The sequence below is a fragment of the Eremomyces bilateralis genome (genome assembly GCF_010015585.1).
Source record: "Eremomyces bilateralis CBS 781.70 unplaced genomic scaffold P152scaffold_9, whole genome shotgun sequence".
Classification (NCBI taxonomy): Eukaryota; Fungi; Ascomycota; class Dothideomycetes; order Eremomycetales; family Eremomycetaceae; genus Eremomyces; species Eremomyces bilateralis.
This window is the reverse complement of record NW_022985075.1, coordinates 756,482-780,169: the sequence shown is the minus strand read 5'-3', so window position 1 is coordinate 780,169 and position 23,688 is coordinate 756,482. Positions and strand designations below refer to the sequence as shown.

General features: G+C 52.7%; 8 protein-coding genes across 8 annotated transcripts; 6 read left to right on the top strand and 2 right to left on the bottom strand.

The window, feature by feature from the left end:
• Positions 1-2,868: 2,868 nt before the first annotated feature.
• P152DRAFT_396683 (uncharacterized protein) lies at positions 2,869-4,581 on the top strand (the record flags this gene model as incomplete). The annotated part of the gene is made up of 4 exons (XM_033676369.1): positions 2,869-2,923; positions 2,998-3,113; positions 3,163-4,342; positions 4,448-4,581. The coding sequence occupies 4 exons, from the start codon at positions 2,869-2,871 to the stop codon at positions 4,579-4,581; spliced, it is 1,485 nt and encodes a 494-aa protein (XP_033534348.1).
• Positions 4,582-5,237: 656 nt separating this feature from the next.
• On the top strand, positions 5,238-6,072 carry P152DRAFT_466548 (glycoside hydrolase family 61 protein; the record flags this gene model as incomplete). The annotated part of the gene is made up of 4 exons (XM_033680698.1): positions 5,238-5,301; positions 5,360-5,449; positions 5,494-5,954; positions 6,016-6,072. 4 exons carry the CDS (start codon positions 5,238-5,240, stop codon positions 6,070-6,072), a joined length of 672 nt encoding a protein of 223 aa, XP_033534347.1.
• A 1,330-nt stretch (positions 6,073-7,402) lies between these two features.
• Positions 7,403-9,760, top strand: P152DRAFT_347433 (WD40 repeat-like protein). The gene is made up of 4 exons (XM_033675380.1): positions 7,403-7,982; positions 8,050-8,834; positions 8,893-9,255; positions 9,316-9,760. Exons 1-4 carry the CDS (start codon positions 7,503-7,505, stop codon positions 9,704-9,706), a joined length of 2,019 nt encoding a protein of 672 aa, XP_033534346.1. The 5' UTR covers positions 7,403-7,502; the 3' UTR covers positions 9,707-9,760.
• A 1,155-nt stretch (positions 9,761-10,915) lies between these two features.
• P152DRAFT_449414 (uncharacterized protein) lies at positions 10,916-11,985 on the bottom strand (the record flags this gene model as incomplete). The annotated part of the gene is made up of 2 exons (XM_033678109.1): positions 10,916-11,831; positions 11,882-11,985. The coding sequence occupies 2 exons, from the start codon at positions 11,983-11,985 to the stop codon at positions 10,916-10,918; spliced, it is 1,020 nt and encodes a 339-aa protein (XP_033534345.1).
• An 801-nt stretch (positions 11,986-12,786) lies between these two features.
• P152DRAFT_397194 (DUF1613-domain-containing protein) lies at positions 12,787-14,661 on the top strand (the record flags this gene model as incomplete). The annotated part of the gene is made up of 4 exons (XM_033676399.1): positions 12,787-13,068; positions 13,147-14,020; positions 14,087-14,303; positions 14,379-14,661. 4 exons carry the CDS (start codon positions 12,787-12,789, stop codon positions 14,659-14,661), a joined length of 1,656 nt encoding a protein of 551 aa, XP_033534344.1.
• A 784-nt stretch (positions 14,662-15,445) lies between these two features.
• On the top strand, positions 15,446-17,685 carry P152DRAFT_347513 (uncharacterized protein). Its single transcript, XM_033675381.1, has 3 exons — positions 15,446-16,093; positions 16,186-17,613; positions 17,671-17,685. Exons 1-2 carry the CDS (start codon positions 15,572-15,574, stop codon positions 17,302-17,304), a joined length of 1,641 nt encoding a protein of 546 aa, XP_033534343.1. The 5' UTR covers positions 15,446-15,571; the 3' UTR covers positions 17,305-17,613; positions 17,671-17,685.
• A 2,163-nt stretch (positions 17,686-19,848) lies between these two features.
• On the top strand, positions 19,849-21,063 carry P152DRAFT_396842 (FAD/NAD(P)-binding domain-containing protein; the record flags this gene model as incomplete). The annotated part of the gene is made up of 1 exon (XM_033676379.1): positions 19,849-21,063. One exon carries the CDS (start codon positions 19,849-19,851, stop codon positions 21,061-21,063), a length of 1,215 nt encoding a protein of 404 aa, XP_033534342.1.
• A 559-nt stretch (positions 21,064-21,622) lies between these two features.
• Positions 21,623-22,887, bottom strand: P152DRAFT_466544 (O-methyltransferase; the record flags this gene model as incomplete). Its single annotated transcript, XM_033680697.1, has 2 exons — positions 21,623-22,539; positions 22,590-22,887. 2 exons carry the CDS (start codon positions 22,885-22,887, stop codon positions 21,623-21,625), a joined length of 1,215 nt encoding a protein of 404 aa, XP_033534341.1.
• Between the last annotated feature and the right edge of the window lie 801 nt (positions 22,888-23,688).

Here is a 23,688-nt window from a genome sequence, read left to right as displayed (position 1 = left end):
TGAGTACCAGAACTACCATATCAATCATGCTTCTTCGGTTGAGTAAGGTACAGGCAGGTATCTTCGCTCTCAGCCGTAAGCAAGGCAATTATCTGCCCGTGCCCTCTTAGTTCTTCTATGGATAGAGGCGGAGCAGAGTCTTAACCGACCTCGAACCATCAGATCGAGTTGATGATCTCGTATTTCCTTCTTGCCAGAGGCGCCACAATCACCATAATTGGTGCTCTTCAATGGCTGGAAGTTCTGTCCCCTGAAACTATATGTAAGTTGAAGATAAGTGTCCGAGTCCGCGCTGTTGTTCGCGTCGGCGCGTCCATTCGGGCCATTCTCACGCAATCGTCTCACTTCCCAGCCATTCTTGATTGAATCGAGCCACAGAGCCTTATTTGAGTCACAATCCATTCCTCTATTTATTAATAAAGGATCTTTCCGAGCTCGATTGTAGCAGATTTGAAGTTTTCGTGAGTATTTGGATCCGAGATCAATTTGAAATGGATTCGGACTTGACCGAAATCTATGCGGACGTTGCTGGAGAACCAGAACGCACAGCAAATTCCCATGAACTTTCCATACATCGTCCCCCAGGCGCAAACTCTAACGAAGAGGCCAACACCTGGGAACTATACTTTGCGGCGCACTTGCAAAACTCAATTGATACGATTCTCGCCCGGTGGCCAGACTCGCCCATCTTTCGTGCGAGGCTGACCACTGATCTCGCTGATACGTATCTCAGTGCGTTCGACCCAAGCATTCGACAGACGGCGAATTGCTCGGTTTGCAAAAAGTTCCTCCGACAATATGGAAATTTAGCAGTGGTGGATCCAGCTTCCGGTCGCGCAGTACCTCTCCTCTGGGACACTCTATCGCCTATTCCGGAAGTTTCGTCCTCATTGTCTTCCCTGTTCAAACATGCTAAAGTGGTCGAAGAGGCGGAACTTTTTGAAACAGGAGGCATACTCGGTGTAAAGGAGTCGGGCGGTTTCACTCACATGTGCGTCAAGATACCTCAGAACAAGCTCACGAAACAGATACACAAAAGGTTTCCATCCCCTGATATCAAGGAACTGGCCGATATGCTCCAGCGCTGTATTTCTGGTTATTCCATGCAAACCGTTGACAAGGCGGCGGATCTTCTGCTTAACGACAAACTCCCGTATGCGGATAAACACAAGGGTCCGGTCAAGTGGCTTCAAGAATTAGTCTCTAGCAAGCGCCTAGACCGACGCAAGAGAGGCACTGCAGAATGCCACAATCTCCTGTACTTGACAGCAGGATCTGCCGTCTTCGGAGATATCAACGTGCTATACCGGGGGATTGTGTCTATGCTGTTGGACATGATAATGCGCAAGGAGAAACTTTCGGACATCGAGGAGACGTGGTCCATATTGGCCGGTCTGGAGGGCTATATACACCCGAATGCAGCGCCATCGGCCGGAAACATCAAAGCAATTGAAAGGCTCTTCCAAGAACTAGGTCTCTCCATAGCCGACTTGAGGCGGAGATATTTGAAAATCAGAGAGGTGCATGCCTCTGCCTTTCTCTGGAAGGAACCGGAAGTCCAAAACGAGGCTGCCCCACAAACCAGTTCGCCAAGGGTTTTCTCCCATATTGTGCCGAAAGGCTCTACAAAGACAACGTCGCCCCATGGTTGACGATGCGCCTGGGGACGATTGGACCTCCCACAAAGGTTACGTTCAATAAGTTTGTGCGTGACGTACTGCCAACATCCGATCGCGTTGACTGTTATTGCGCGAAGAATGAGGATCTGTGTTGGTTTGTCACAGGTATCCCCGGGTCGAAGCCGCTGATGCAGTGGCATACCGACAAGAACTTGGCCAGCCACTATCAGTATCCCAGTGGAAGCGAGGTCGTCGAGCACGGCCTGTCGATGGGCTGGAACCGCATGACCTCGCTGATCGCATTTCCAAACCTATGGGACGGCCCCACTCTATCGGTTGAGGACTCCTCTACGACTGTCGAAATACAGGATATCAAGTTTAAACACCATGGCATGGACTTCCTCGTCTGTTTGGATGGAATCGAGGACAAAAGAGTGCAGGGCCTGTGCCTCTTCCCTAAATTTCTAAAAAGCGAGTTCCATGGCATCCTGTCTAATATCGAGGAGTATAGTTATAGAGGAAGTCGTGAGATGAATGACAGCGGAACCTATGTCGGAGGCTTAAATATCAACCGAAAATCTGGATGGAAATCGAGTAGAAAGTTCCGGGTGAAGAAGAAGGGCGTAGGCCAAAAGTGGTGTCGCTATAATGTAAGGATGGCAAAGGAGTAATAAATTTCATCGACTTCCATATTCCATATACATATCATACCACCTATGCCTAATCCCACTCCTACCTCGGATTCTTCTCTCGGATTCTTCTCTTGGACAAGAATTGGAGCTATGGTATTTCTGTAGACCACCCCAGACGGTGCTCGGTTCATTCTATACCATATAGATACACCGTAATTCTGGCGCATTATCTTCGGGTACCTTGATGGTTTGGGTTGCAGCTGCGAGCTGGTGGGCGGAATGTGTGGCGGGGAAGAGAAGTAAGAGCCAAGCTCCACAGCAATCACCCTGTCGATCCATCCCGTTGGTCGATCTGGATCCTGATGCAATTCCTCTCGTTATGTTGATGACATCGCTAGCCTAGCGAACTACGGACTCAACGACGTGCGCTTCCCATTGATCCATCAAGATGGATTCGCAGTCATCACTCCCATTTTCCCTTTGTTCCGATTATTTGTATCTTAGCCGACCTCAATTGCTAAATTAGCATCTCTCCTACAAGCATCCGTATTTACATCCGTATTTACATCCAATGCCACCACCGCCTGGTTCGTCCCTTCACCAGTATCACCACTGATATGGCGATTCCTACTGATACTCGAGGATGGATTATGACCGCCTTGAGCGGTCTCGGTCAGTTAAATTGAACCATGCCATCCGGGGTCTATGCTAATTTCCTGGATGGATTGTAGCGTGTATCGCTGGAGCTTCCATAATATGCGTCGACTTGGTTATTCGCCGGCTCCCAGGCCAGAAGTCCTTCTCGATACAAGATAGCAATGCGTTCTTATCCTCCTCGTTAAGCCTTAGTTTCGGAGTTCTGGTATATTCCCACGGATACCACGTGTGTTCCTGCTAACCAGTGAACATAGCTATTCTCCGCCTTATACAACATGTTGCCGACCGCAAAGAACGCAATGGAGAGAGGCGGTTTCACCCCCAAAGCGGCCGCCTGGACCTTGATAGGATGTTTCATAGCCGGCGGTCTAGGCATCCAAATCCTTTCGCGAATTCTTCACCGGTATATTCCTTCGCATGTCGTTGATTGCGACCATACACATGCGGCAGAATTCGAGGACAGCGACGCTGATAAGCCGGCGAACGGAACAATACCCAATCAGACCACGGAAGATTTATTCGCAAGAGGGCGACGCGCCTCCCAATCAGATACTTCGCCAACGACCGACCGAGCGTATGACTATGGTGCGCGATTGTCCTGGCCGGAGCAAGACCGGAGCCGATCGTCCTTATCCACCCAACTGACCCGTCGGGTCTCGCAGCTCGTCACGAGTACGAAACTTCAATGCGACAAGTACGGACAATGTTACGGATTCACAGAGCCGTGCGGCCAAGAGTGCTTCAAGAACATCCATAGTCGAGGCGGATCCAGATCCACCCCGGCGGCTGGTGGTCGCAAGCTACGATTTTCACGAAGCGCCACCACGCCCAATCCCCATGCTGGAGGCGAACGACAACCGCTCCTTTTTCCGGTCGATGAAGAGGCAGCCATTTCAAATCGTGTCCCTTCGATACCCGACTCCGAAGCCCAGTCGCCGAGGACAACTTCGCAGGCACGTCAATCGAACGGTCTTGTTCATCCAGTGCATCACGACCATAACCATTCTCCCTCACGGTCTCACGATTCCGACCCCCATACACATGAATCTCCGTCTGAAGCCGCCCACAACCACCACCATCATGTCCCTTCAAATGCTTTTCTCTCCATCGGACTGCAGACATCCCTTGCAATCGCATTGCACAAACTCCCCGAAGGCTTTATCACATACGCGACAAACCATGCCAACCCAAAGCTGGGCGTCTCGGTATTCCTCGCCCTGTTCATCCATAATATCACGGAGGGGTTTGCCATGGCTCTCCCATTATATCTGGCTGTCAACTCCCGTTGGAAAGCCATGTTTTGGAGCTTCCTCCTTGGTGGTGTCTCGCAGCCATTAGGAGCAGGCGTTGCAGCATTGTGGTTTCGACTCGCCGGCAAAGGTTACGGAAGCGAGCCTGGTGAGGGAGTGTATGGTTGTATGTTTGCTGTAACATGTAAGTCGCCCCCTCGATTATTTTCCTGCTTTCGCTCTACATGCAGATCATGTATTATTGCGAGATCGAATTGTTTTGGAATGAAACACTGACTATGCCATACAGCTGGCGTAATGACATCAGTGGCATTTCATCTCTTTGCAGAAAGCCTGGACTTGACCCACAACCGGAACCTTTGTATGACATTTGCTTTTGTTGGAATGGGGATCCTTGGAGTGAGCTCTGCTCTTACGGCCTAAAGTCGTTTATTTGGGAACGACGTCGACTGTGGCATAGGGACGGAGTAGATTGGTATAATTGCGGCGGATCGTTGTTTTGTGTTGTGTGACATGCTGGCATAAATATCTACATCCTGCGGCGCGTTTCGAGTATAGATACCCTAATTCATTCGTCCTGTTGCGGGCCACGTCAGATCAGCCAAAAAGCAGGTGATTTTGTGATTGCTGACGTTCAATAGATTTGCATTTCTAACATCATGAAGGAGTTCACAGAGACATTATCCAATATCAACTTAGTGGGTCGTATGATGACCACCGTCCGGGGTCAATGGGAACTGAAGAAACCATGGTTTCACCATCAAACCAATGACAGGGCAACCTTTAACAAATTAATACATATGCCAAACCCTATTGGCGCTACACCGGGGCAAAGACGGCCGTTTCTCAATTGGAAACTTCCACTGCGAACGAGTGTGTTACCAGTTTAGTGACGGAAGCGGATATCCATCCTATCGAATTCAATTCCACGGGCTATCGTAGCAGATGCTCATGACCGAAAGCAGTTATTTCCGGTACTCCGCCGAGACTATGGTACGGCGGAAGTATATAGGGTAACGTGTAGTTGAACAGCAGTAGACCTGAACCATAAACAGACATCACAAGTCATTACCTTCACGATGATGTCCCTTTCGCATCTCGTTGTCGCCACGTTCCTCTGCTTTTCCCTCGTCCATGGCCACTGTACGCTTTCCGAGCTTTGCATATAAACTGTCTCGTTGAGGAAACTAATGCGGCGTAGACATATTTCAAACGCTGACCATCGACGGCCAAAAGTCGCAGCCCAACCAGTATGTGCGAAAGAACACAAACAACAATTCGCCTGTCACCGGTGCGTATATCCCTCGGTGGCTTGAATGCGTGCTAACGTCCTAGATCTTTCGTCCCCCGACCTTCGCTGCAACGTCGGCGGTGCCACGGGCGGCTCGACCCAAACCGCGGACGTTCGCGCAGGTGCGACCCTCGGCTTCGTCGCCGACCAAGCCGTGTACCATCAAGGACCCGTAACCTTTTACATGACCAAGGTCCCGAGTGCCAGCGCCGCGGACGGGAGCACGCCGTGGTTCAAGATCGCGGAGATCGGGCCCAAGTTTTCGGGAAATTCGGCACAATGGGAGCTCAGTCAGAGCTATAGCGCGAAGATCCCCTCGTGCCTTCCCGCGGGCGAATATTTGCTCCGGGTCGAGCAGCTGGCCTTGCACAACCCGGGTGCGCCGCCGCAATTCTACATCGGATGTGGGCAGATCAAGGTGACTGGCGGCGGAAATGCGACACCAGGGCCATTGACACCGATCCCGGGCCATGTGAAGGCGTCCGATCCCGGATACACCGTCAATGTTAGTTGTTCTTCGGCATCAGCGCCACCAATTGATCAAACTTGCCTACTGACTGCAATAGATTTATAATAACTTCGCCTCTTACACCGTGCCGGGGCCGAAGGTATTCCAGTGTTGATGGAACGCCGAAGGAAAGACATCTTGGTGAATTATATTAGGAACTTGACTGACGAAAACAATAAGAGGACAAAGGGGCTGGCGGCGAGGGTAGATAAAGATGAATTAGACTTGACTTCAATTAGATTCGACCACAGGAAAAATTTGCGCTTTGATCAGCTGTAGGTGACGCAATGACTCTGCTCGTCTCTCCCGACTATCTGTTCCTGGAGTAAAAGGGGAGTCATTCCCAGAGTCCAGTGATTTAAGAAAGAGACAGATTAGATCTCCTGAGCCAGGTTTACTTTAGATACTGTCACGTTGCGATAAGACATGCATACGGTAGAGTCGGATGCGTTGACTTGTCGTCGTGAGTTGTCGTGGGCCTTTGGCGGCTTTGGTGGTTGGATGCACAAGGCTGGGTCGAGGAATAATAGGAGTCGATGGACCCGAGCGGCAAGAAGAAAGACGCATGAACCCTAGTAGGACCTGATGGTCGGGATGTAATTATGCTTTTGAACCTATTGGTGCGAAACAGATAAGACACTACAGAATACGGAGTAGGTGTGACAGGCAAGATACGCAGGCAAGATAGTATCTTGGAGCACAGTTCCAACTCGGACTGGACAGGGTAAATAATCGGCGGTTAGCAGTGCCACCAAGAATCCAACAAAGAAGATCAGAGAGAAAGTGTGTATGCGACTTGATGCAGGGAGATGAAAAACCATGTCTAATATTACCATGTAGCCGTGACTTGATCACTGATACAGTATGAGTTGAAGTTGATGAGGACGCTGAGTCTGGCAAAGGAGAAAGGCAGCATTCGGGCACATGACCTCACTGCAACTGTCAGCAGAGTCTGTCAGCACTCAGCAGAGTCTGTCACCCAGACAGCCCAGCGACCAGCCAGACACCCCATCTGATACGTTGGTATCATCGATTCGTAGTACCAGCAGAGACATCGACAGTAATAGACGGTAATATTTCTGTGACGTACATTCCATTCCATTGGCGCTCTCTTCCATCAACCCACTTCAGTAGCTTCCTTTGTTATACCATAACTAGGTCCTACCGAATAGCGGCAAATAGGACTTGCAAGTTGCACACCCTCGTCACCACTCCTGGAGTCGCAATCCTCCCCGAGCGTCTAATCCTTCCCACCATCGACAGATCGAGCCTTACTAAACCTTCACTCCGATCCTACGACATACTTACCTACATGACTACTGGTTTGTCGACCTCCGCTTCTTGATATCTACAAACCTCGTCCTTTTCCGATCATCACCTATCCCCACATGCTCCTACCTTCTCGACTCGCCCGTGCGATTCTGGGGAATAGCCTCGCAGGAGACTGGGTCTCTCTGCAATTGCCGATACCTCCTCGTCGCTGACCTAACCCATACCTTAAATCCTTCTCTTTCATCGCTTTCGTATTCCGATCCGTTCTCCAGCATGGACGAATACCACCCACAAGAAGACGATCGAATGACTCAATCCAGAAGGATGTCGCTGGATTCCGAAGACGATATGACCGATCTACTCTCTTCCGCCTCTCCCCCAGGACGATTAAAACGCAGCAGAAACACAAATACGCGGCTTCCTCATCCGATCCATACCCCAAGCAGTCCCACGTCCTCGACAATACCGCCCAGTTTACTCGCATCGGCTCCGACCTCACCCCCGACTCCAGCCCCCAGCCCGACCCCGACACAGCGGGCGCCAGACTGGAGAACCGCCGCGGAACATGAGAATGCGAACTTCAGCAACATACGGATGTTGTTCACCGACATGGGAGACCCGGAGAAACAGCGTCTGCTGGCAGAGCTGTTGAATATGTGTAACAGCAAGCAATTGGTATTCGTCCACGAGTTTGTGAGCCCGCTGCTGAAGAAGGACCCATTTACAACTCTACCGGACGAGCTTTGCATCAAGGTACGATTCTCCTGCCGAATCTTTGGAGCGGTCTACCGGAGGGTTCATCACCTACTAACTACTACAGATCCTAACCTCTGTCGATTATCACACACTTTCGCAATGCGAACGGGTCTCTCGACGCTGGCGGCAGCTCGCGAAAGACGAAGAGCTTTGGAAGCTTCAAAATGAGAAGCGAGGCTATCTAGACCGTCAGGCATCACATCCCAACCGAACGACAACACCATCATCGTCTCTTTTCCCCTTCCCCATGTCCAGCATGCCCAACATGTCCAGCAGCGCACGTCGTCCTGGCCCACAGGATCACGTGCAGGACGATCCCGTGCCTTCCCCATCCATGGTCTTGGCAGGCGGCAACACCCGGCCTGGCCCCGCACATATGCAATCCGCACCGACACAGGCACCAGCACAAACGCAAGCACTGCCCGGCCAACAAGTATCAGGGTCAGGATTTGGCCACACTTCTACTACCCCCTCTGGCCCGGACTTGAGGACCCAGAGTCTCGACAGAAATCGCGGCTCACGATCACTCCGCCGCCGTCCAAAGGCCATGTCCTACCGCAGCCACTTCAAGCAAAGATATCTGGTGGAGCAGGCCTGGAGGACTGGTGGAAAATGCGACCATCGTCAGATTACCCCAGACCAGGGCGTGGTGACCAGCCTGCATTTGACGGAGAAGTACATCGTTGTTGCTCTGGACAATGCCAAGATCCATGTTTTCGATACCGATGGTGCCCATCAGAAGACCCTCCAAGGCCATGTCATGGGCGTTTGGGCAATGATTCCTTGGGACAATATCCTCGTTAGCGGTGGCTGCGACCGGGATGTGCGGGTATGGAACATGGCGACTGGGTAAGATATACGATCCAACAAGTCGCGACAGTCAAACAGCTGCTAACATGAAGCAAAGCGCGAGTATCCATGTCCTTCGAGGACATACCTCGACCGTTCGCTGCCTAAAAATGGCCGACTCCACGACGGCCATTTCCGGTTCCAGAGACACCACGCTCCGCATATGGGATATTGCCAAGGGTGTCTGCAAGCATGTCCTAGTGGGACATCAGGCAAGTGTTCGCTGTTTGGAGATCCACGGAGACTTGATTGTGTCCGGGAGCTATGACACCACAGCACGCATCTGGAGCATATCAGAAGGGAGATGCCTGCGAACATTGACCGGCCATTTCAGTCAAATATATGCCATCGCTTTCGACGGAAAAAGGGTAGCCACTGGCAGTTTAGATACGAGCGTTCGGATATGGGACCCTTATGATGGGTGAGTTCATCCCGTACCCTCAAACTCACGTTGGAGCGGCCACTGACACTCTACGAACAGTAAATGCTTACATGTCCTGCAAGGGCATACATCTCTAGTCGGTCAACTACAGATGCGCGGTGATATCCTGGTTACGGGAGGCTCGGACGGCTCGGTCCGTGTCTGGTCGCTCACCGAATTCCAAGCGATCCACCGCCTTGCAGCCCACGATAACTCGGTCACTAGTCTACAGTTCGACGACAATCGCATCGTGTCTGGTGGCTCCGATGGACGCGTGAAAGTCTGGGACCTGAAGACGGGGACCCTTGTCCGCGAGCTGACCAAGCCTACCGAGGCTGTTTGGCGCGTTGCGTTTGAGGACGAGAAGGCGGTCATCATGGCCTGTCGGAATTCCAAGACTTTTATGGAGGTGAGTCAAGCTAGTGGCCGCTCTCTAGGGCCTTTTCACTAAACCCAATCTAGGTTTGGTCTTTCTCTCCACCTGAAGACGAGATTCATGACGAAATCCGCTCGGCTAGTCCGGTCAGCATGGGACCATACGGGGAACGCGGCGAGCCTTCACGTGCCATGATCTCGGTGCCCTCCTTGCTCACCGCGGACGTTACGATGGAGGACGCCGATTCGGAAGAAGCCGAAAGGCTTCGAGCGGAACATGCCCGTGGGCAAGAAGCGATGAGGCAAAAACGGCGGAGCGCTCTTTAGACACCGCGATGTTCGAGGATTATTTGAGCGGGACCGGCGCCGACATTCGTGCGAAAACCGATGAGGCGGGTCTTCTGGAGTTCTGCAACCCATTGAGCGGTTTATCTAGGCACGCGTTACAGCATTGCATGGTGCCATCATCCAGGGGGTAAGCCGGCGTTCCTCGGCGTGGGTCAGGGTCATGCGTTACGGATACGAATCGATGAGGATTGACGTCTGGCGTTGAAGTGGTTCCGCGTATAGCCTCAAGTATTTACGTCCAGTTTCCCGAAATCTCGATTCAAATAGATTTCAGATGTATTAAATCTCATGGGGGGTTATACCCCTGCTAATACAGACAAACTGACCCAAAAGTGTGAGGTGTTTATAGCCGATGTCGAACCCGCTCTGATCTCGTTGCAGGATTTCCTTGTACCATCGTGACCTCCATGGCGTCCCGCTGGTACGCAGCACCGTTTCGACGGGAGAGGTCCATCCAACCAATGTTACAGATGCATTGAAGATATATCTGGATGCACAACACAGCAGGCGACTGCATCGAACGTGGCACGGCATGATTACCATCTGCATTAGTCCGGGCCGTACCGCAGCTGGATCAGGAGACACTCCGGCGGAGCGGGCTAGAGATGCGGACAAGAAAGAGCCAACAATGGGACATCGGTTCATCTCGGACGTTGAGGCCTGGAGTCTTCAAGTGGAAGAAATACAAGAAATACATGGTAGATATGTTTAGAGCCGCGGTACTATTACCAAACCGAAACCGGGCAGACCATGACAACCAATTCTTGGAGCACGTCATTTTGATGTACACAAGTCCCTGACACATCACAAACAATCCGACGCCGTCGCTATGCCCAATAGTTAAACAGAAAATCTGCAGCCAATGATTCCCAACTTTCCAATTGGCGTGCTCCTCGAAGCGAAGCGAAGTGCATAACAAATAATCAACCAAAAGCGATCACACGTCTCTATAACCCCCATTTGCCGGCCTTCTAGCATGGTCGTCCGCAAACTGGCCCGGCCGCGAGGGGTTGACGAAGCTCTGCGGTTCCGGGGCCGGTTCGTCGTGCGCTCGATTGTCCGATGGATACGACACGCTCGGGCTGTCATGCCTCCCATATGATGGACTGGGCGACGAGTGGCCACCGTAGCCCGCTCCATACGCACCCGGGGGACTCGCGCTTCCCACACGCAGTTGCTGCTGGTAGGGAGCGGACCCGTACGGCGCAGATTGGCCGTAGACGCCGCTCTCCTGGCCCTGCATCCCGTACTGATTCAGGTTGTCGCTGCGCTGATTGTGGCCCCAGCCGTCCGATCCGGCCACGCTGCCTGCGCCGGCGTAGTACGAGGCGGCTTGATTGCGCGTGTCCATGCCGGGGGTGCCGGGACTTTGTCGGCCCACGCCAGCGCCGTATCCGTCGCCGCGGTATGGAGAATTGTGTGAAAGGGCGGCGGCGGCGGCGCCAGGGGAGCTGTTCATGTCCATAGGTCGCATTTCGTGGGCTTCAGGGGCCACCTCGACTTTGCGTGAATGCGCGCTGTCCCAGGACGGCATGGCGGGAAGCGAATCTTCGTTCACATTCTTGGACGAATCGAACGTAGCGAACTGTGGTCGGTTGTCGTACTGCATCGGGGCTGGCGCCCCATATTGCGCCGATTTTTGGTATTGCGCCGGTGATTGATGGTAAGGTTGAGGAGGAGGAACCGAGTCTTGATTCTTGTATCCTTTGCCCCTTGGAGAAGGGCAGCATGCGTTGCAGCAGGAGAAGATTCCGCAGCAACATTGGAGTCCGCAGCAGCAGCATCGGACGACGCAGAACAGGATCGAGAAGATGACGAGCGAGCCGACGACGATGCCGACGATGACTGGCCATCTTGTGGGTGTTAGCGGCGCGGCAGGTGATGGCCATTCGAGAAGACATACTTGCAATAGGTTTTGGCCATGCAGTTATCCCAGCTACTAAATGATTCGCGAACGCCACCGGCTTTCTCCAAAATGGATTCACGGGGGAATATGAGCGACGGCATCTTGTCGACGTTGCGCCTCACCGGATTTCGACGAGAACAAGTGCGCGGAGGCTCCCAGATACGTTATGTGGCAATGTATGAGGCTGCGAGTGAAGTCAAATAAAGACCTCTCAGCACCACGCGATTGATCCTCTGGCGATAGATTCAAGGGCTCTCGGGAGAAGGGATGGTGTTGTATGCGATCCTCTCCTGGACTCTGCGCGACCGCGTCTGCAGAACGAACACCACAATCGCAAGTCTGGTAACGATAAAACGATATTAATGCCACCGCATGGGAGATGGCGATGGTTCAAACTCTTCAAAGGAGCTCCAGCACATGATAGCGAGGCGAGATACTTGTATTACGCAAGATGGCCAACCGCAGTCGAGATGGCAAGGCCACGGATGGGGAGGGGGCAGATGAGGTAGTGTCCAACTTTTAGGTGAAACGTCAGGGATGAGGGCCAACCCCAAACGGCCAAACATATGGGACCACTGTAGTCCATATTAGTCCATAGACCATAGGAGATAAACCCAATAAAGGGACCAAGCGGTTTTACTCCGAGAGTTCAAGGGTCCAACTTGAACGGCGTCGACGTTGGATCTGCCAAACTAAACTATATTCGGTCAAGCGTCTTCATCGATCGTCCATCTGCAAATTGCAGTTCCGTGCGAAAAAGTATTTAGCACGGGCTACAGAAGTAACTAAGTACATTCCATCCCTCAACGGCAACTTGAACGCCCATCGACGACAAACTAAATCCTCTGGAGTTTGTAGGAGAAAAGGAGAAAGGGAGTTGATGCTCCGAGCCAATTCTCATGATGATCAAGGATGCGGCTGCATCGTCCCCTCGGGCTTCTCCAGACGTGTTCGGTGAGCCCAAGAAGACTCAAGGCTTCCAGCCATCAGACTGTACACAACAGGATCCGTCCTTCTTTGTCCCTTCGGAGCAGTCGCAATGGATTTCGGTTCTGTCAACACCATGTCCATATCCCGCGGTACATTTCCACACGGTAATGGAGAACCTCCTGCGCAATCCGAATGTCACCAGTACTCACCTGTTCCGGGCCGAGATCCTCTACGACAGTGACTCGGACGGCAGCGTTGAACCGTTATCATATAGGAGCATTGGAACTGACCATGATCTGCCGTTCAGCTCTTTTACAAAGCACATGGCGAAGGACTATCAACCAATACGACTAATAGACCAACTTAGGGGATTCGCTTGGAGGCGAACGGTGGTCCGCAAGCTCATCCCTCGCAACCCCAACTTAGACCGTCCTCTCCCGCAGACATGTCATTACTTTCATTCGAGTTCCGCAGGTATCAAGCAAGATGCTGCACAACAGCCATCGGACCAAAAAGAGGGGGAATCGAATCTGGTCATCTACCTACCACACGTCTCAGATCCGAGCTTGATGCCTTTCTATCACCCCCAAGCAAGTGCGGTTGCAACTTTGCATGCATTCGATCAGCACTCATCTCGAGGTAGCTTATCAATACACTATCGTCCTTTTCCCTCCCAAGAACCCGGTTCTTCCTCCGACCTTGGAGCTGGCTTATCGGATCGGTTATCTCGGACTGCCCTCCATCTACTGCAAGTCATCCACAAGCACATGGCTGGTCGGGCGGCGGGATATACCAAACGTGTGCACCACGACCAGATCATCCCTCAGACCCGTCTCCAAGATACCTATACCCGTCTGAAGTTGAAGTACGCCAAGTATTTGATCACACAATGGGTGGAGAGCACTGATCCCTCGAAGCATGTCTTCGAAGATCTCGGGATCGCAGCGTTTCTCATCGAGCTGTGGCGGGACATGTACGGGCCGGACCGGGAACACTGGAAAGGGTTCGTTGACGTTGGGTGTGGGAATGGGGTCTTGGTGTATATCCTTCGCAGCGAAGGTTATACGGGATGGGGATTCGACGCTCGGCGTAGAAAAACTTGGAGTGCGTTGGGGGAGGATCTGCAGTCATATTTAAAAGAGATGGTACTTATACCTGAACCGATGCAACATAAAACGACGGATCGGTACCCAACGGATATCCCAAGTGGGACAGAAGCGAGCGATGAAGCGCTCAGGGCTGCAGAGTCTGGGCAGCAACTTGCCATGGAAGGATCCGAACTGGTGGACAAAATCGAGACGCATGACGGGCAGTTCCCCGAGGGAACCTTCATCATATCCAACCACGCCGATGAGCTGACGCTGTGGACTCCACTGCTCGCGTGTCTGACCAACAGCCCCTTCATCGCCATCCCATGCTGCAGTCACAACTTCGATGGAGCCCGCTTTCGAGCCCCAGCGAACCGAGCCAAGGACAAAAAGAAGGCGAAGTCGGCTCCAGCAGTACAACCAGATCAAGCAGAACAACAGGGGCCTGGTCCCAAGACTGGCAAGTTAGCGAAGAGGGACCCTGGGCAACCATCGGCGTACGCTTCGTTATGTGAGTATCTCTCATGGTTGACCGCACATATTGGCTACGAAGCCGAAAATGAGGTTTTACGCATCCCAAGCACGAGGAACACTGCGATCTTGGGTAGAACACGAACGGCGGAACCACGTCCACTTGACGAGCGGAGGCAAGCGGTCATGAAGGTGGTGGAAGGGGAGGTGAGCGTCAGCATCCACGAAGTGCACGAGAAATGGGTGTCCAGGATGGGTGGGATCATCAAGAAGCCTTGCGGACACTGAATCCAAGCGGCTGTATATTCCACGGGTCGGATGGTACCCTTGACGCATCGCGAGTAGGTAAAACGATGCATCATCTGGGCTACGACCTCTTCTACTTTTTCCACCTCAGTTGGTTCGTGACTGTGAAAGGCGATGCGACGAAGCGAAGACACAAACAAACGAAGGGTTAGTAGTATGCACCATCTTAGCCTACGTGTCAGCCGAAGGGTGTGTATCTTCTCAGTCAGCTGGACGCTCTAGGTCCCGACTGTGTGTCCGCGGACACCAAAGTGGCACCCAGAGTGGCACCCAAAATCTTGAACAGAATCGATATCTCGATTACTGTGGAATGCATGACGTATATGCTTAAGATACGTCTAGACCCTAGACTATGCACAGGAAACACGAGTGTCTAGAGTCTTCATAGGTGTCTGGAGTCTTTATGTCCACGTTGCAACTGTGGTGGTTCGGGCCTTCGCGTAGTGGAGTCGATACGGAGTGTCGTGGGTGAGAGATGCAGTGCAGGGAGGCGTCTGGACGATCCGATGGCGGGGGGTGCCACCGGCGGCATACAGGGTCCCGCGGCGCCTTCCTCGTTCCCGAGCTCATCGACGTCATCTTGCTTCCCCCCCTGTTCATCACCACTTGGTTGTATCCGATCCGATTTCATGACTTCCATTTCCTATTTAGTACCTGGATTATTTCCTATGATTCTCTATGATTCCCTATGGCTGATTTTCCTAATTACACGTCTATAGAGTCTTTCGCGAACATTTGTTTAAACATGAACTAACGTTAACTACTTTACTTCTGCTAACTATATGCCTTTTTGCTTCATACCTTGAGTTGGAATCCGTTCTTCTACTGCAATCCGTTCTTTCATTTCTAGCATCTATCCTCCCCTATCCCTACTCCTCCCTCCTGGTTCGTCATGTCGCTGGCAGCCTCAGCTGCATTGAAAGCGCTAAGCTTTGCTGCGCCGAATATTCCTGATAAAGTGTTCGAGATGGTCCCGGGTGGGTATTACAAGTCCAAAGACAAGGAAAAGGAAAAAGAAAAGGAAAGAGACAAGCATCGGAAGCATAGGTCCAAGAGCTATGACCGAAAATATCGAGACCGGCGCCATCACCGAGGACATGGGCGGAGCGACCATGAAGATGAACGACGACGTCATAGGCGTCGAAGTCATCATGCCCCTCGCCACTATGATTCGGACGTAGAAGCCTCTTCTGACGAGTATAGTGATGAGGAAGAGCGTGTTGGTTCACCGCGAAGAAGCCGAAGACAACGGCATGAACGCCGCCGAGCCAAATCTGTGGACGCCAGATACCGAGCAAGCTCATATCCTGCAAACGACGCTTATGGGTTGCCACCTCATGGGTCACAACCATACCAACCCTACGACCAACAACAGCCGCCGTATGGAGGATATCCGGCAGCGCGGGGGCAGCAGGTGAGACGCTCTCCGCAAGAATGTTACGCAACGGGATATGTGCCTTATGCGAATGCTGCTCCTCGCGATACTAACGAAGGGTGATGTGTTAGAGCTCAGCATCATCTCCTATTTATCGGTCACGGCCATTCGATCCCCTATTTCCGAATTCGGCAAGGCGAACGAACCAAGCATATAGCGACTCGACTGCGCATGCACAACATAATACCTATGAACCGTACAAACCAGCCGGCTATATACCACACCCACAACGCAATTCCTCCCCTGGAGGTTACCGCCAGAATTCTGTCCTACCTTATCCTGTCCACCTGGTCGACCAGGGAGCTCCGAAGCAGGGGCCGATCCAAGGGGCAATGCCTTACATCCCATACAGTGATGTGTATGGCTTAGGCGGTGGGAGTCAGCGTGCTCATAGTGGCGCATCCAGTCAAACAGAGTATATGTCTCCGGAAGCGACGACCGCGTATGCTCCGCCGGAGCAGCGTCCGTCACCCCTTCGTAGGAGGTCGTCCCTGTCTCCAGGAGGGTATGGTGGACCTAATCGTCGCCGCGGCACCGCCAATCCGCCGGGAGCATATCGATACTCCAATCCTCCCGTCGCAAACATGTCATCTCAGGATCCGCGCTTCAAGGACCCCGGTCGGGGCTCTCCCGCCCCGGATATCCCTCATGCGCGTAGCCACTCCATTAGCACCATCGATTCTCGGGCCGTCACTCCGTATGCGCCTCCGCCAGGTCCGGTCAGGCTCGACAATGCCGTGTCCGGCTACCCGTACGCAACTGGGTACCCGGTGGCGCCAGCAGCCGGTTCTCTTGAGTCCCAGAAGAAGCATCATCATCGAAAGGGCAGCGGGTCTCTTTCGGACAAGTTCCATAACTTTAACCTCAAAGACAAGCTCACGGAACATCCGGAAACCAGTGGCGCGGCCCTCGGTGCGCTTGCTGGAGGGGTCCTTGGCTCCGAGATGGGGAAAGGAAACCCGTGGAGCACCATGGTCGGAGCAGCTGTGGGCGGCGTCGGTGGGAGAGAGATGGGTGTACACGTACACAGTCGGAACCGAGACAGCAGGGGGGAGACAAGCAAGAAGGAGGATAGTGAGGAGTCGAAGGATCATCTGGACAAGGTCGGCGACCTTCGAGGGAGAGGGAGGAAGCGGCGGAGACTGGACGGTGAGGATGATTCTGAGGGAGAAGGGTATAGAAGCTTCTGAAAGTGAGGCCAGCCATTACCCGAGTGGCAAGATCAAGGCGAATATGGCTTCATTCTTTTGAAGTTAGAGGATATGATCGTTTATGGTGTTTGAATCAGTATGACACCGAAATTGCATAGCGAATTGTTGGGGGCCAAATTGTTGGGGCTAAACCGCTACATTGTTGTTCTAGCTATTGTTAGTCGAGCCATTGTTATCACAAAGTCGAGGCCTTGTTGAGCATGACGTTGAGGACCTCGCAAATGCATTGAAGCGGTTTGCTCTGTGACGTTCAATCACAGTGATAGATCATCCACATGGCCGGAATCTGTACCTTAGAGTATCTTACCTAACTTAGTTAACCAACCGTTACTAACTCATTACTAGTCACCACCCCTCTGATACCTGGAATATGGATGAGGTTGGCATAGGACTAGGGATTTGCGCTAATTCCACGGTTATTGCAGGCTCGCAGAAGTCAACAGCCTCTATCACTAGTCCTATGGGCCGCGAATGGATTAGTATCGTTGAAACTGTCTCCGCGACCGGCCAGTACATCAGACCAGCGATTATACAGAAAGGCGCCACGTTACAGTCTTCTTGGTTCCCTGAACAACCTCCAGACTTCCATTACACGGTTGGGCTTCAAATCAACACGCGTTGGTTTGGCTCCGTACGGTTTTCCTGCCTGAAACCGCTACACAGCGGCAGTACCGGATTCTGCTAATGGACGGGCAGGGGAGCCACGCAACGATCGATTTCTTGTATGAATGCAAGATAAACAACGTAATCGTGGTCTTTCTACCTGCACATACCTCCCATATCCTTCAACCTCTCGATCTCGCCTGTTTTTCGCCTCTAAAACGCTTCTACAAGACCCTCCTCCGCCAAAGCGCGTATATCGACGAAGCCCTACCGATTAAACAACGAAGATTCATTATCCTCTATGCAGAGGCGCGTCAGGCACGCCTAGCCGACCGTACAATCAGATCTGGGTGGAAGGCTGCAGGACTTGTGCCATTTGACCGGTCAAAGGGCCTCAGTAACCGCTTCGTTGTACCGTCAACGCCTACCGTAACCGCACCACCAATTCCACCACCAAACACGCCTCCACGCACCTCTATGCCAGTTCCCCCCGTTCTCCAGACGACGCCCTACAAGCCCAAACAGGTACAGAGTGCATTGCGCGTTCTTAGCAAGAATACACGCGTGGCAAAGACGACCAAGTCGTATATAGAGAAGGCAGCCAAGGCGATCGGAGTGCTACAGGCGCGTCAGGCCTCATCAGATCTGAAAATCGCGGGCTTACAAGCACGCCTTGATGCTGCTACAGCACCAAAACGTAAAAAGAAAGTTCAGATAGATCTTAATCAGAGATTTGCGCAAGTTCAGGAGATCAAATTGGCACAAGAAGTTGTACGAGCGGTAGAGGAAGATTACTAACGAAGACATCCAATTTCAGAGGCTAAATCTACATCAGAGTCTCTCCAGGCTGTATCTTTTGAATCATGCTGTATAGATTTTCAAATATAATATGTTTTGGTGGAGAAATTGCGGTTAGAGCGATGATGATGGTGGTGGTGATACCGGCTACTCGAGTGGTTGGCTGCTGGACAGGGGGTTGAACTTAATCAGTACATTTCTATTTCCAATATTTTCCAATCCTGCATTTGTAACCCGGATGGTGCAGATTCCGGGTCGGAGGTGGAGATTCGCGATACCTGATTTAAGCTAGCTTACTTTGCTCATCGACTAACATATCTTATTTCTTCGCTACTAACCGCTCCAGGCCCGGCGATTTTGGTGGCGTTGCCATCCAACCCGCCAATTGGCAGCAAGAGGAGTTGCGGGCTGCAGACTAGGGGTCCAATTTCTCCTTGGTGGCCATCATCCATCCATCCTACCATCTACTCCGTACAAGTATTGATGAATCACTAATCATGGATGGAAGCTTGGGATCCCTCGGGGCTGAGGACCTGGCACAGACCCTCTGAACCTTCATAGTTTCATTCACGATTGGTAAGATCAATTGATGATATTGCATCTATTATGCCGGTCCTGAATGAGGACAGTTCAGGCTGATACTAAACTGTCGCGGAAATGTCTCCGCGGGAATTGGCAGGACAATTGTCATCAAGATTTGAGGGTGCACTGGTACTACTGTACCATAATGTATGCATCGTCAGACCGGAATGGCGGCCGGAGGATCCATCAGACAGATCCAACGGCGTCTCAGATTCACATATAAGCTGGTTAGCACGTTCCTCTTTCCCTAAGATCTCTCTATCTAATTTTCCCCTCGCCCATTGTTTCCTTTATTCGGAATTATAGATTTCTATTGTTAGTTCGTTTCTACTTTGCACGCTATTGTTGTCACGGATAAGGTGGTATTCATAGACCAAACTCGGACACAAACAATCTGTGAGTATGGTGATACCGTTTTTCGATTCTCGAAGCAAGATACTGACTGTGCACACGAAGCATTGATACCCAATTAAGCCCCCACTTTGACTGTATCGAAGTTGTTTGACCTTGAACTCTATCACCCAACTCAAACCTCTCAACATGTCTTCGGAAAAAAAGACCATCCTCGTCCTCGGCGGCTCGTTCGGTGGTCTAAGCGCCACCCACTATACCCTCAAGCAGATCCTCCCCTCCCTACCGACCGATACCTACCGCATCGTTATCGTGAACCCGAGCACCCACTTCTGGTGGCGGATGGCCGGCCCGCGCGTCGTGGCCGTGAACGACCTCCTCCCCCGCGAGACGACCTTCTTCCCGATCCTCGACTCCTTCAAGGCATATCCCGCCGGATCCGTCGAGCTGATCGTGGGCAAAGCGACCGCATGGGACGCCGACGGTAGAAGCGTGACGGTGAAGCTCCTAGAGGACGGCAAGGACGCAGATCGAGAGATCGTGTACGACAGCCTGATCATCGCCACGGGCTGGAGCGCCGCCTCGCCGCTGTTCAACCACGAGGGCGACAAGAGCGTCCTGCAAGCCCGCCAAACAGAGTTCGTCAAGACTCTATCCGGAGCGAAGACCATCGTCATCGGTGGCGGAGGGCCCGTCGCCGTGGAGACGGCGGGAGAGATTGGCGAGGCGCTCAACGGCACGGCCGGGTGGTTCGGCACGCGTCCGGCGGTTCAAAAGGCCCGCATCACCGTGGTGACCCGAGGGAAGAAGCTCCTGCCCGTGCTAGGACAGAAGCAATCGACGGGGGCCGAGCATTATCTGAACCGCGTCGGCGTGGACGTGGCGTACAACTCGCTGATCGAGCGGGTCGAGCAGGTCGGCGAGGGGAAAGGGGGCTACGCGATCCACTTGTCGAACGGGGAGGTGTTGACCGCGGACATCTACCTGGACGCGACTACCGTGATCCCCAACTCCGACTACATCCCTGACCGCTTCAAAGACGAGAAAGGGTACGTGAAAACCGACCACAAAAGCCACCAGGTCGACGGCGCCGGCGAGCGCGTGTACGTCGTGGGCGATGCCGGGAGCTTCACGCGCGGCGGGGTGATGGACATGAACAACGCCCTCCCCATTGCCATGGCGAACCTGAAGAGCGACCTGCTCAAGGCGAACGGGAAGCCGGAGGGCAATCGGGCCGAATGGGTGCGGCTAGACCCCATGACGCAGGTGGTCCCGGTCGGACGGCGGAGAGGCGTGGGCGCGATCAACGGATGGAACGCGCCGTGGGTGATGGTGTGGTTGGCGAAGGGGAGGGATTATTTGCTTTCCATGTCCGCCGGGGTTTTATATGGAAAGAATTGGTAAACCGGGATTTTCGCCAGTGGCGATGATGGACTTCTTCTTGATTCCCCAGTGTCTAATTGTTTTGCCGGCTGTCAGCGATTTTGATCGATGGATTTGTAATGCGCTACACCTTCCTAGTTATAGGAACTAGAATTAATGTATAGCTTAATGAAAGTATAACTGAGTTAGCTTAGAAGTAACTTATTCCCCCCTGACCACTTCATGGAAAGGTTGGTGCAGTCTTCATGTGATGTGATTCTCATTTACTTGGAAGCGGTCATATACTCATCTATCTTGCGTATATGACAAGGTAATTGCAAAGAGGGTGGAGGCACAAAGATCGGTGTGTGATGTATCGTCATTCCAGATGTCGGATGCATCCCTATGTATTATCTATATCTCCCCCAGCAGATGGGCTAAGAACATCCCCGTGAGATCAACCGGACCATAGGAGCTGAATAGAAACCTGAAAGTCACGCGCAAACTGCTGCGTACAAAAGGCAACCTTCCTTCAAACGTCCATACGAAATAAAATGAACGCCAGTCCAAGGCAATGCATTTTGAGATAGGAAAATCTGCTCTAGTTCAACGCCTTGGCGCACTCGACGACGCCAATCGGGCTGCCTTCCTTGCGGTGAATGGCCACGATCTTCATGCCCGCTTGGGTCACGATCTTGTCCCAGGTCCGGGCATTACGCTCCTTCCCACCGATGTTCATCATGCACATGTCGACCCAGGTGTTGGTCTTGGTGGGCGGGTTGTCGAGCACTTGCTCGGTGATGAGCACGCGCGAACGGGTGTCGTCGGCGGGTAGGGCGTTGGCGAGGTGGGTGAGAATCTTCACGCAGTTCTCGTCGGGGTGATCGTGCAGGCAGCGGCGGATGAAGTAGATGAGCGCGCCCTTGACCGGCTGCTCGGCGTAGAAGTCGTGCTCGACCATCTGCACGTTGGCGAGGGTCGGGTCGCCGGTCTTCTTGGTGTCGGCGATGGTCTCCGGACGGTCTTCCAGCACGCAGCGCTCCTGCGGGATGTCGGGGGTTTCTTCCATGATGAACTTCAGGGCGTGGCCCGCGCTGCCGCCCACGTCGACGATCAGGGGACGCTCGGGGTTCTTGCCGGACTTGGCCTCCTCACCGATCCATTTGAAGTCGTAGATGCCTCCGATCGGAAGCTGGGACTCCATGGCCTGCATGCTGAGAGCGAAGACGCGGGTTCGCTCCGCGTCGCGGCCGAGGATGGCCCAGCACTCCTGCTCGGGCTCGCCATAACCGAAGCTGTGCGGGTTGTGGGTGATGCCGGTGGGCTCCTTGTTGTTGTACTTCTCGAAGTAGTCGGGCCACTGGGTGTAGGGTCGCATGCCCTCGTCGAACATCATCTGGAACATCATGCCGGAGGTGTGGTTGTTGGCGAAGGTGTACGAGACACGGGATTGGGTCACCGCGTCCTCACCAACCTGGTCAAGGCGGCCGCAGGCGACGAGCATACCACCGAGACGAGCTGAAGCCGGTTAGCGTTGGAGCCCGCATATCAGCCACATATCAACCTACCGACGAGAGACTCATCCGCACCGACGGAGTCGGCCAGCTCCTTGTACGAGATGGCGGAGTCCTTAGGGATCTTCTCGAACATCTTCCACTTCATGAACATCCGAAGGGCGGCCATCTCGCCCATCTGGATGCAGTAATCCAAGGTCACCTCATCGGGGTGGATGGCGTTGACCACGATATCTTTGGCCAGGTCGGTCACCTTCTTCCGGGACTTGAACTCATTGCTGCCAGTGCCTGCCTGGAGCTCCTTCACCGCGGCGAGAAGTTGGAAACTGAGGAGTTCGAGATCGGCGGCCATTGTGAATGATTATTACGAACTGAAAGACGAAAAAATGGAAATTATTGCTGTGGAATAGATATGGAAGTGGAAGATGGAATGCTGTGAATGAAGACTGGTCTGAGATATCGGAAGCGGGTGAGCGACTCGACATTTAATAGAGCAGCGAACATTGAGCAAACGCCGAAATGAAGATTCAATACGGAAGAAGCAAACCGCTTCGAAGGAACCAACCCTCCAAACGCGTGTGAATACATCGTTCTGATTCCGAGCGCGGGCGGAGTTGGTCAAAGATGCCACCCGCAGTGTTGCGGTAGCAGGCAGACTCGGGATCCGACATGGTCAGCTTCATGGTCGGAGTAATATCTCGATGCACAACCACGATCGATCCGTGTTGGATTGCGGTTGAATACTAGATTACTAGGTAGATAAATCGGAAAGAGAATGTTTCATGCCATGTTCCTGAAATAAGCCCTTCTTGAAACCGCCGAAGCCGCCAAACGCTTTGGCGATCTGGATGTCGGCCAACGTCCTGGATAGCAACCCAGCTCGGTTCACGAAGATCTACCGATCAAGGCGGTCAACGTCTCGAACAAACATCTACCATCAAGTTAAAGAGGCTGGCACCGGGATATGTCATCGTTTCTCCCTCGCTCTGGTGGAGGTTCCACATACCAACTTAGGACGATGTTGCGTTGTTCATACTTGTCTCCATGGCCATCCCTGGGAGGTAGTCCGCTAGGTGATCGACACGTCGGACTCGTATATTTATTTCGCGTCAAAGTTCGAGGTCAAACCCGAGAGAGTTCGGTCATCCTGTCA

Coding starts and splice junctions, on each gene's coding strand:
- P152DRAFT_347433 (XM_033675380.1), top strand. CDS start 7,503: ATGGACGAATACCACCCACAAGAAGACGATCGAATGACTCAATCCAGA. Junction 8,835..8,892: donor GTATGGAACATGGCGACTGG/GTAAGATATACG, acceptor CATGAAGCAAAG/CGCGAGTATCCATGTCCTTC. Junction 9,256..9,315: donor ATATGGGACCCTTATGATGG/GTGAGTTCATCC, acceptor CTCTACGAACAG/TAAATGCTTACATGTCCTGC.
- P152DRAFT_347513 (XM_033675381.1), top strand. CDS start 15,572: ATGTCGCTGGCAGCCTCAGCTGCATTGAAAGCGCTAAGCTTTGCTGCG. Junction 16,094..16,185: donor CGGCAGCGCGGGGGCAGCAG/GTGAGACGCTCT, acceptor GTGATGTGTTAG/AGCTCAGCATCATCTCCTAT.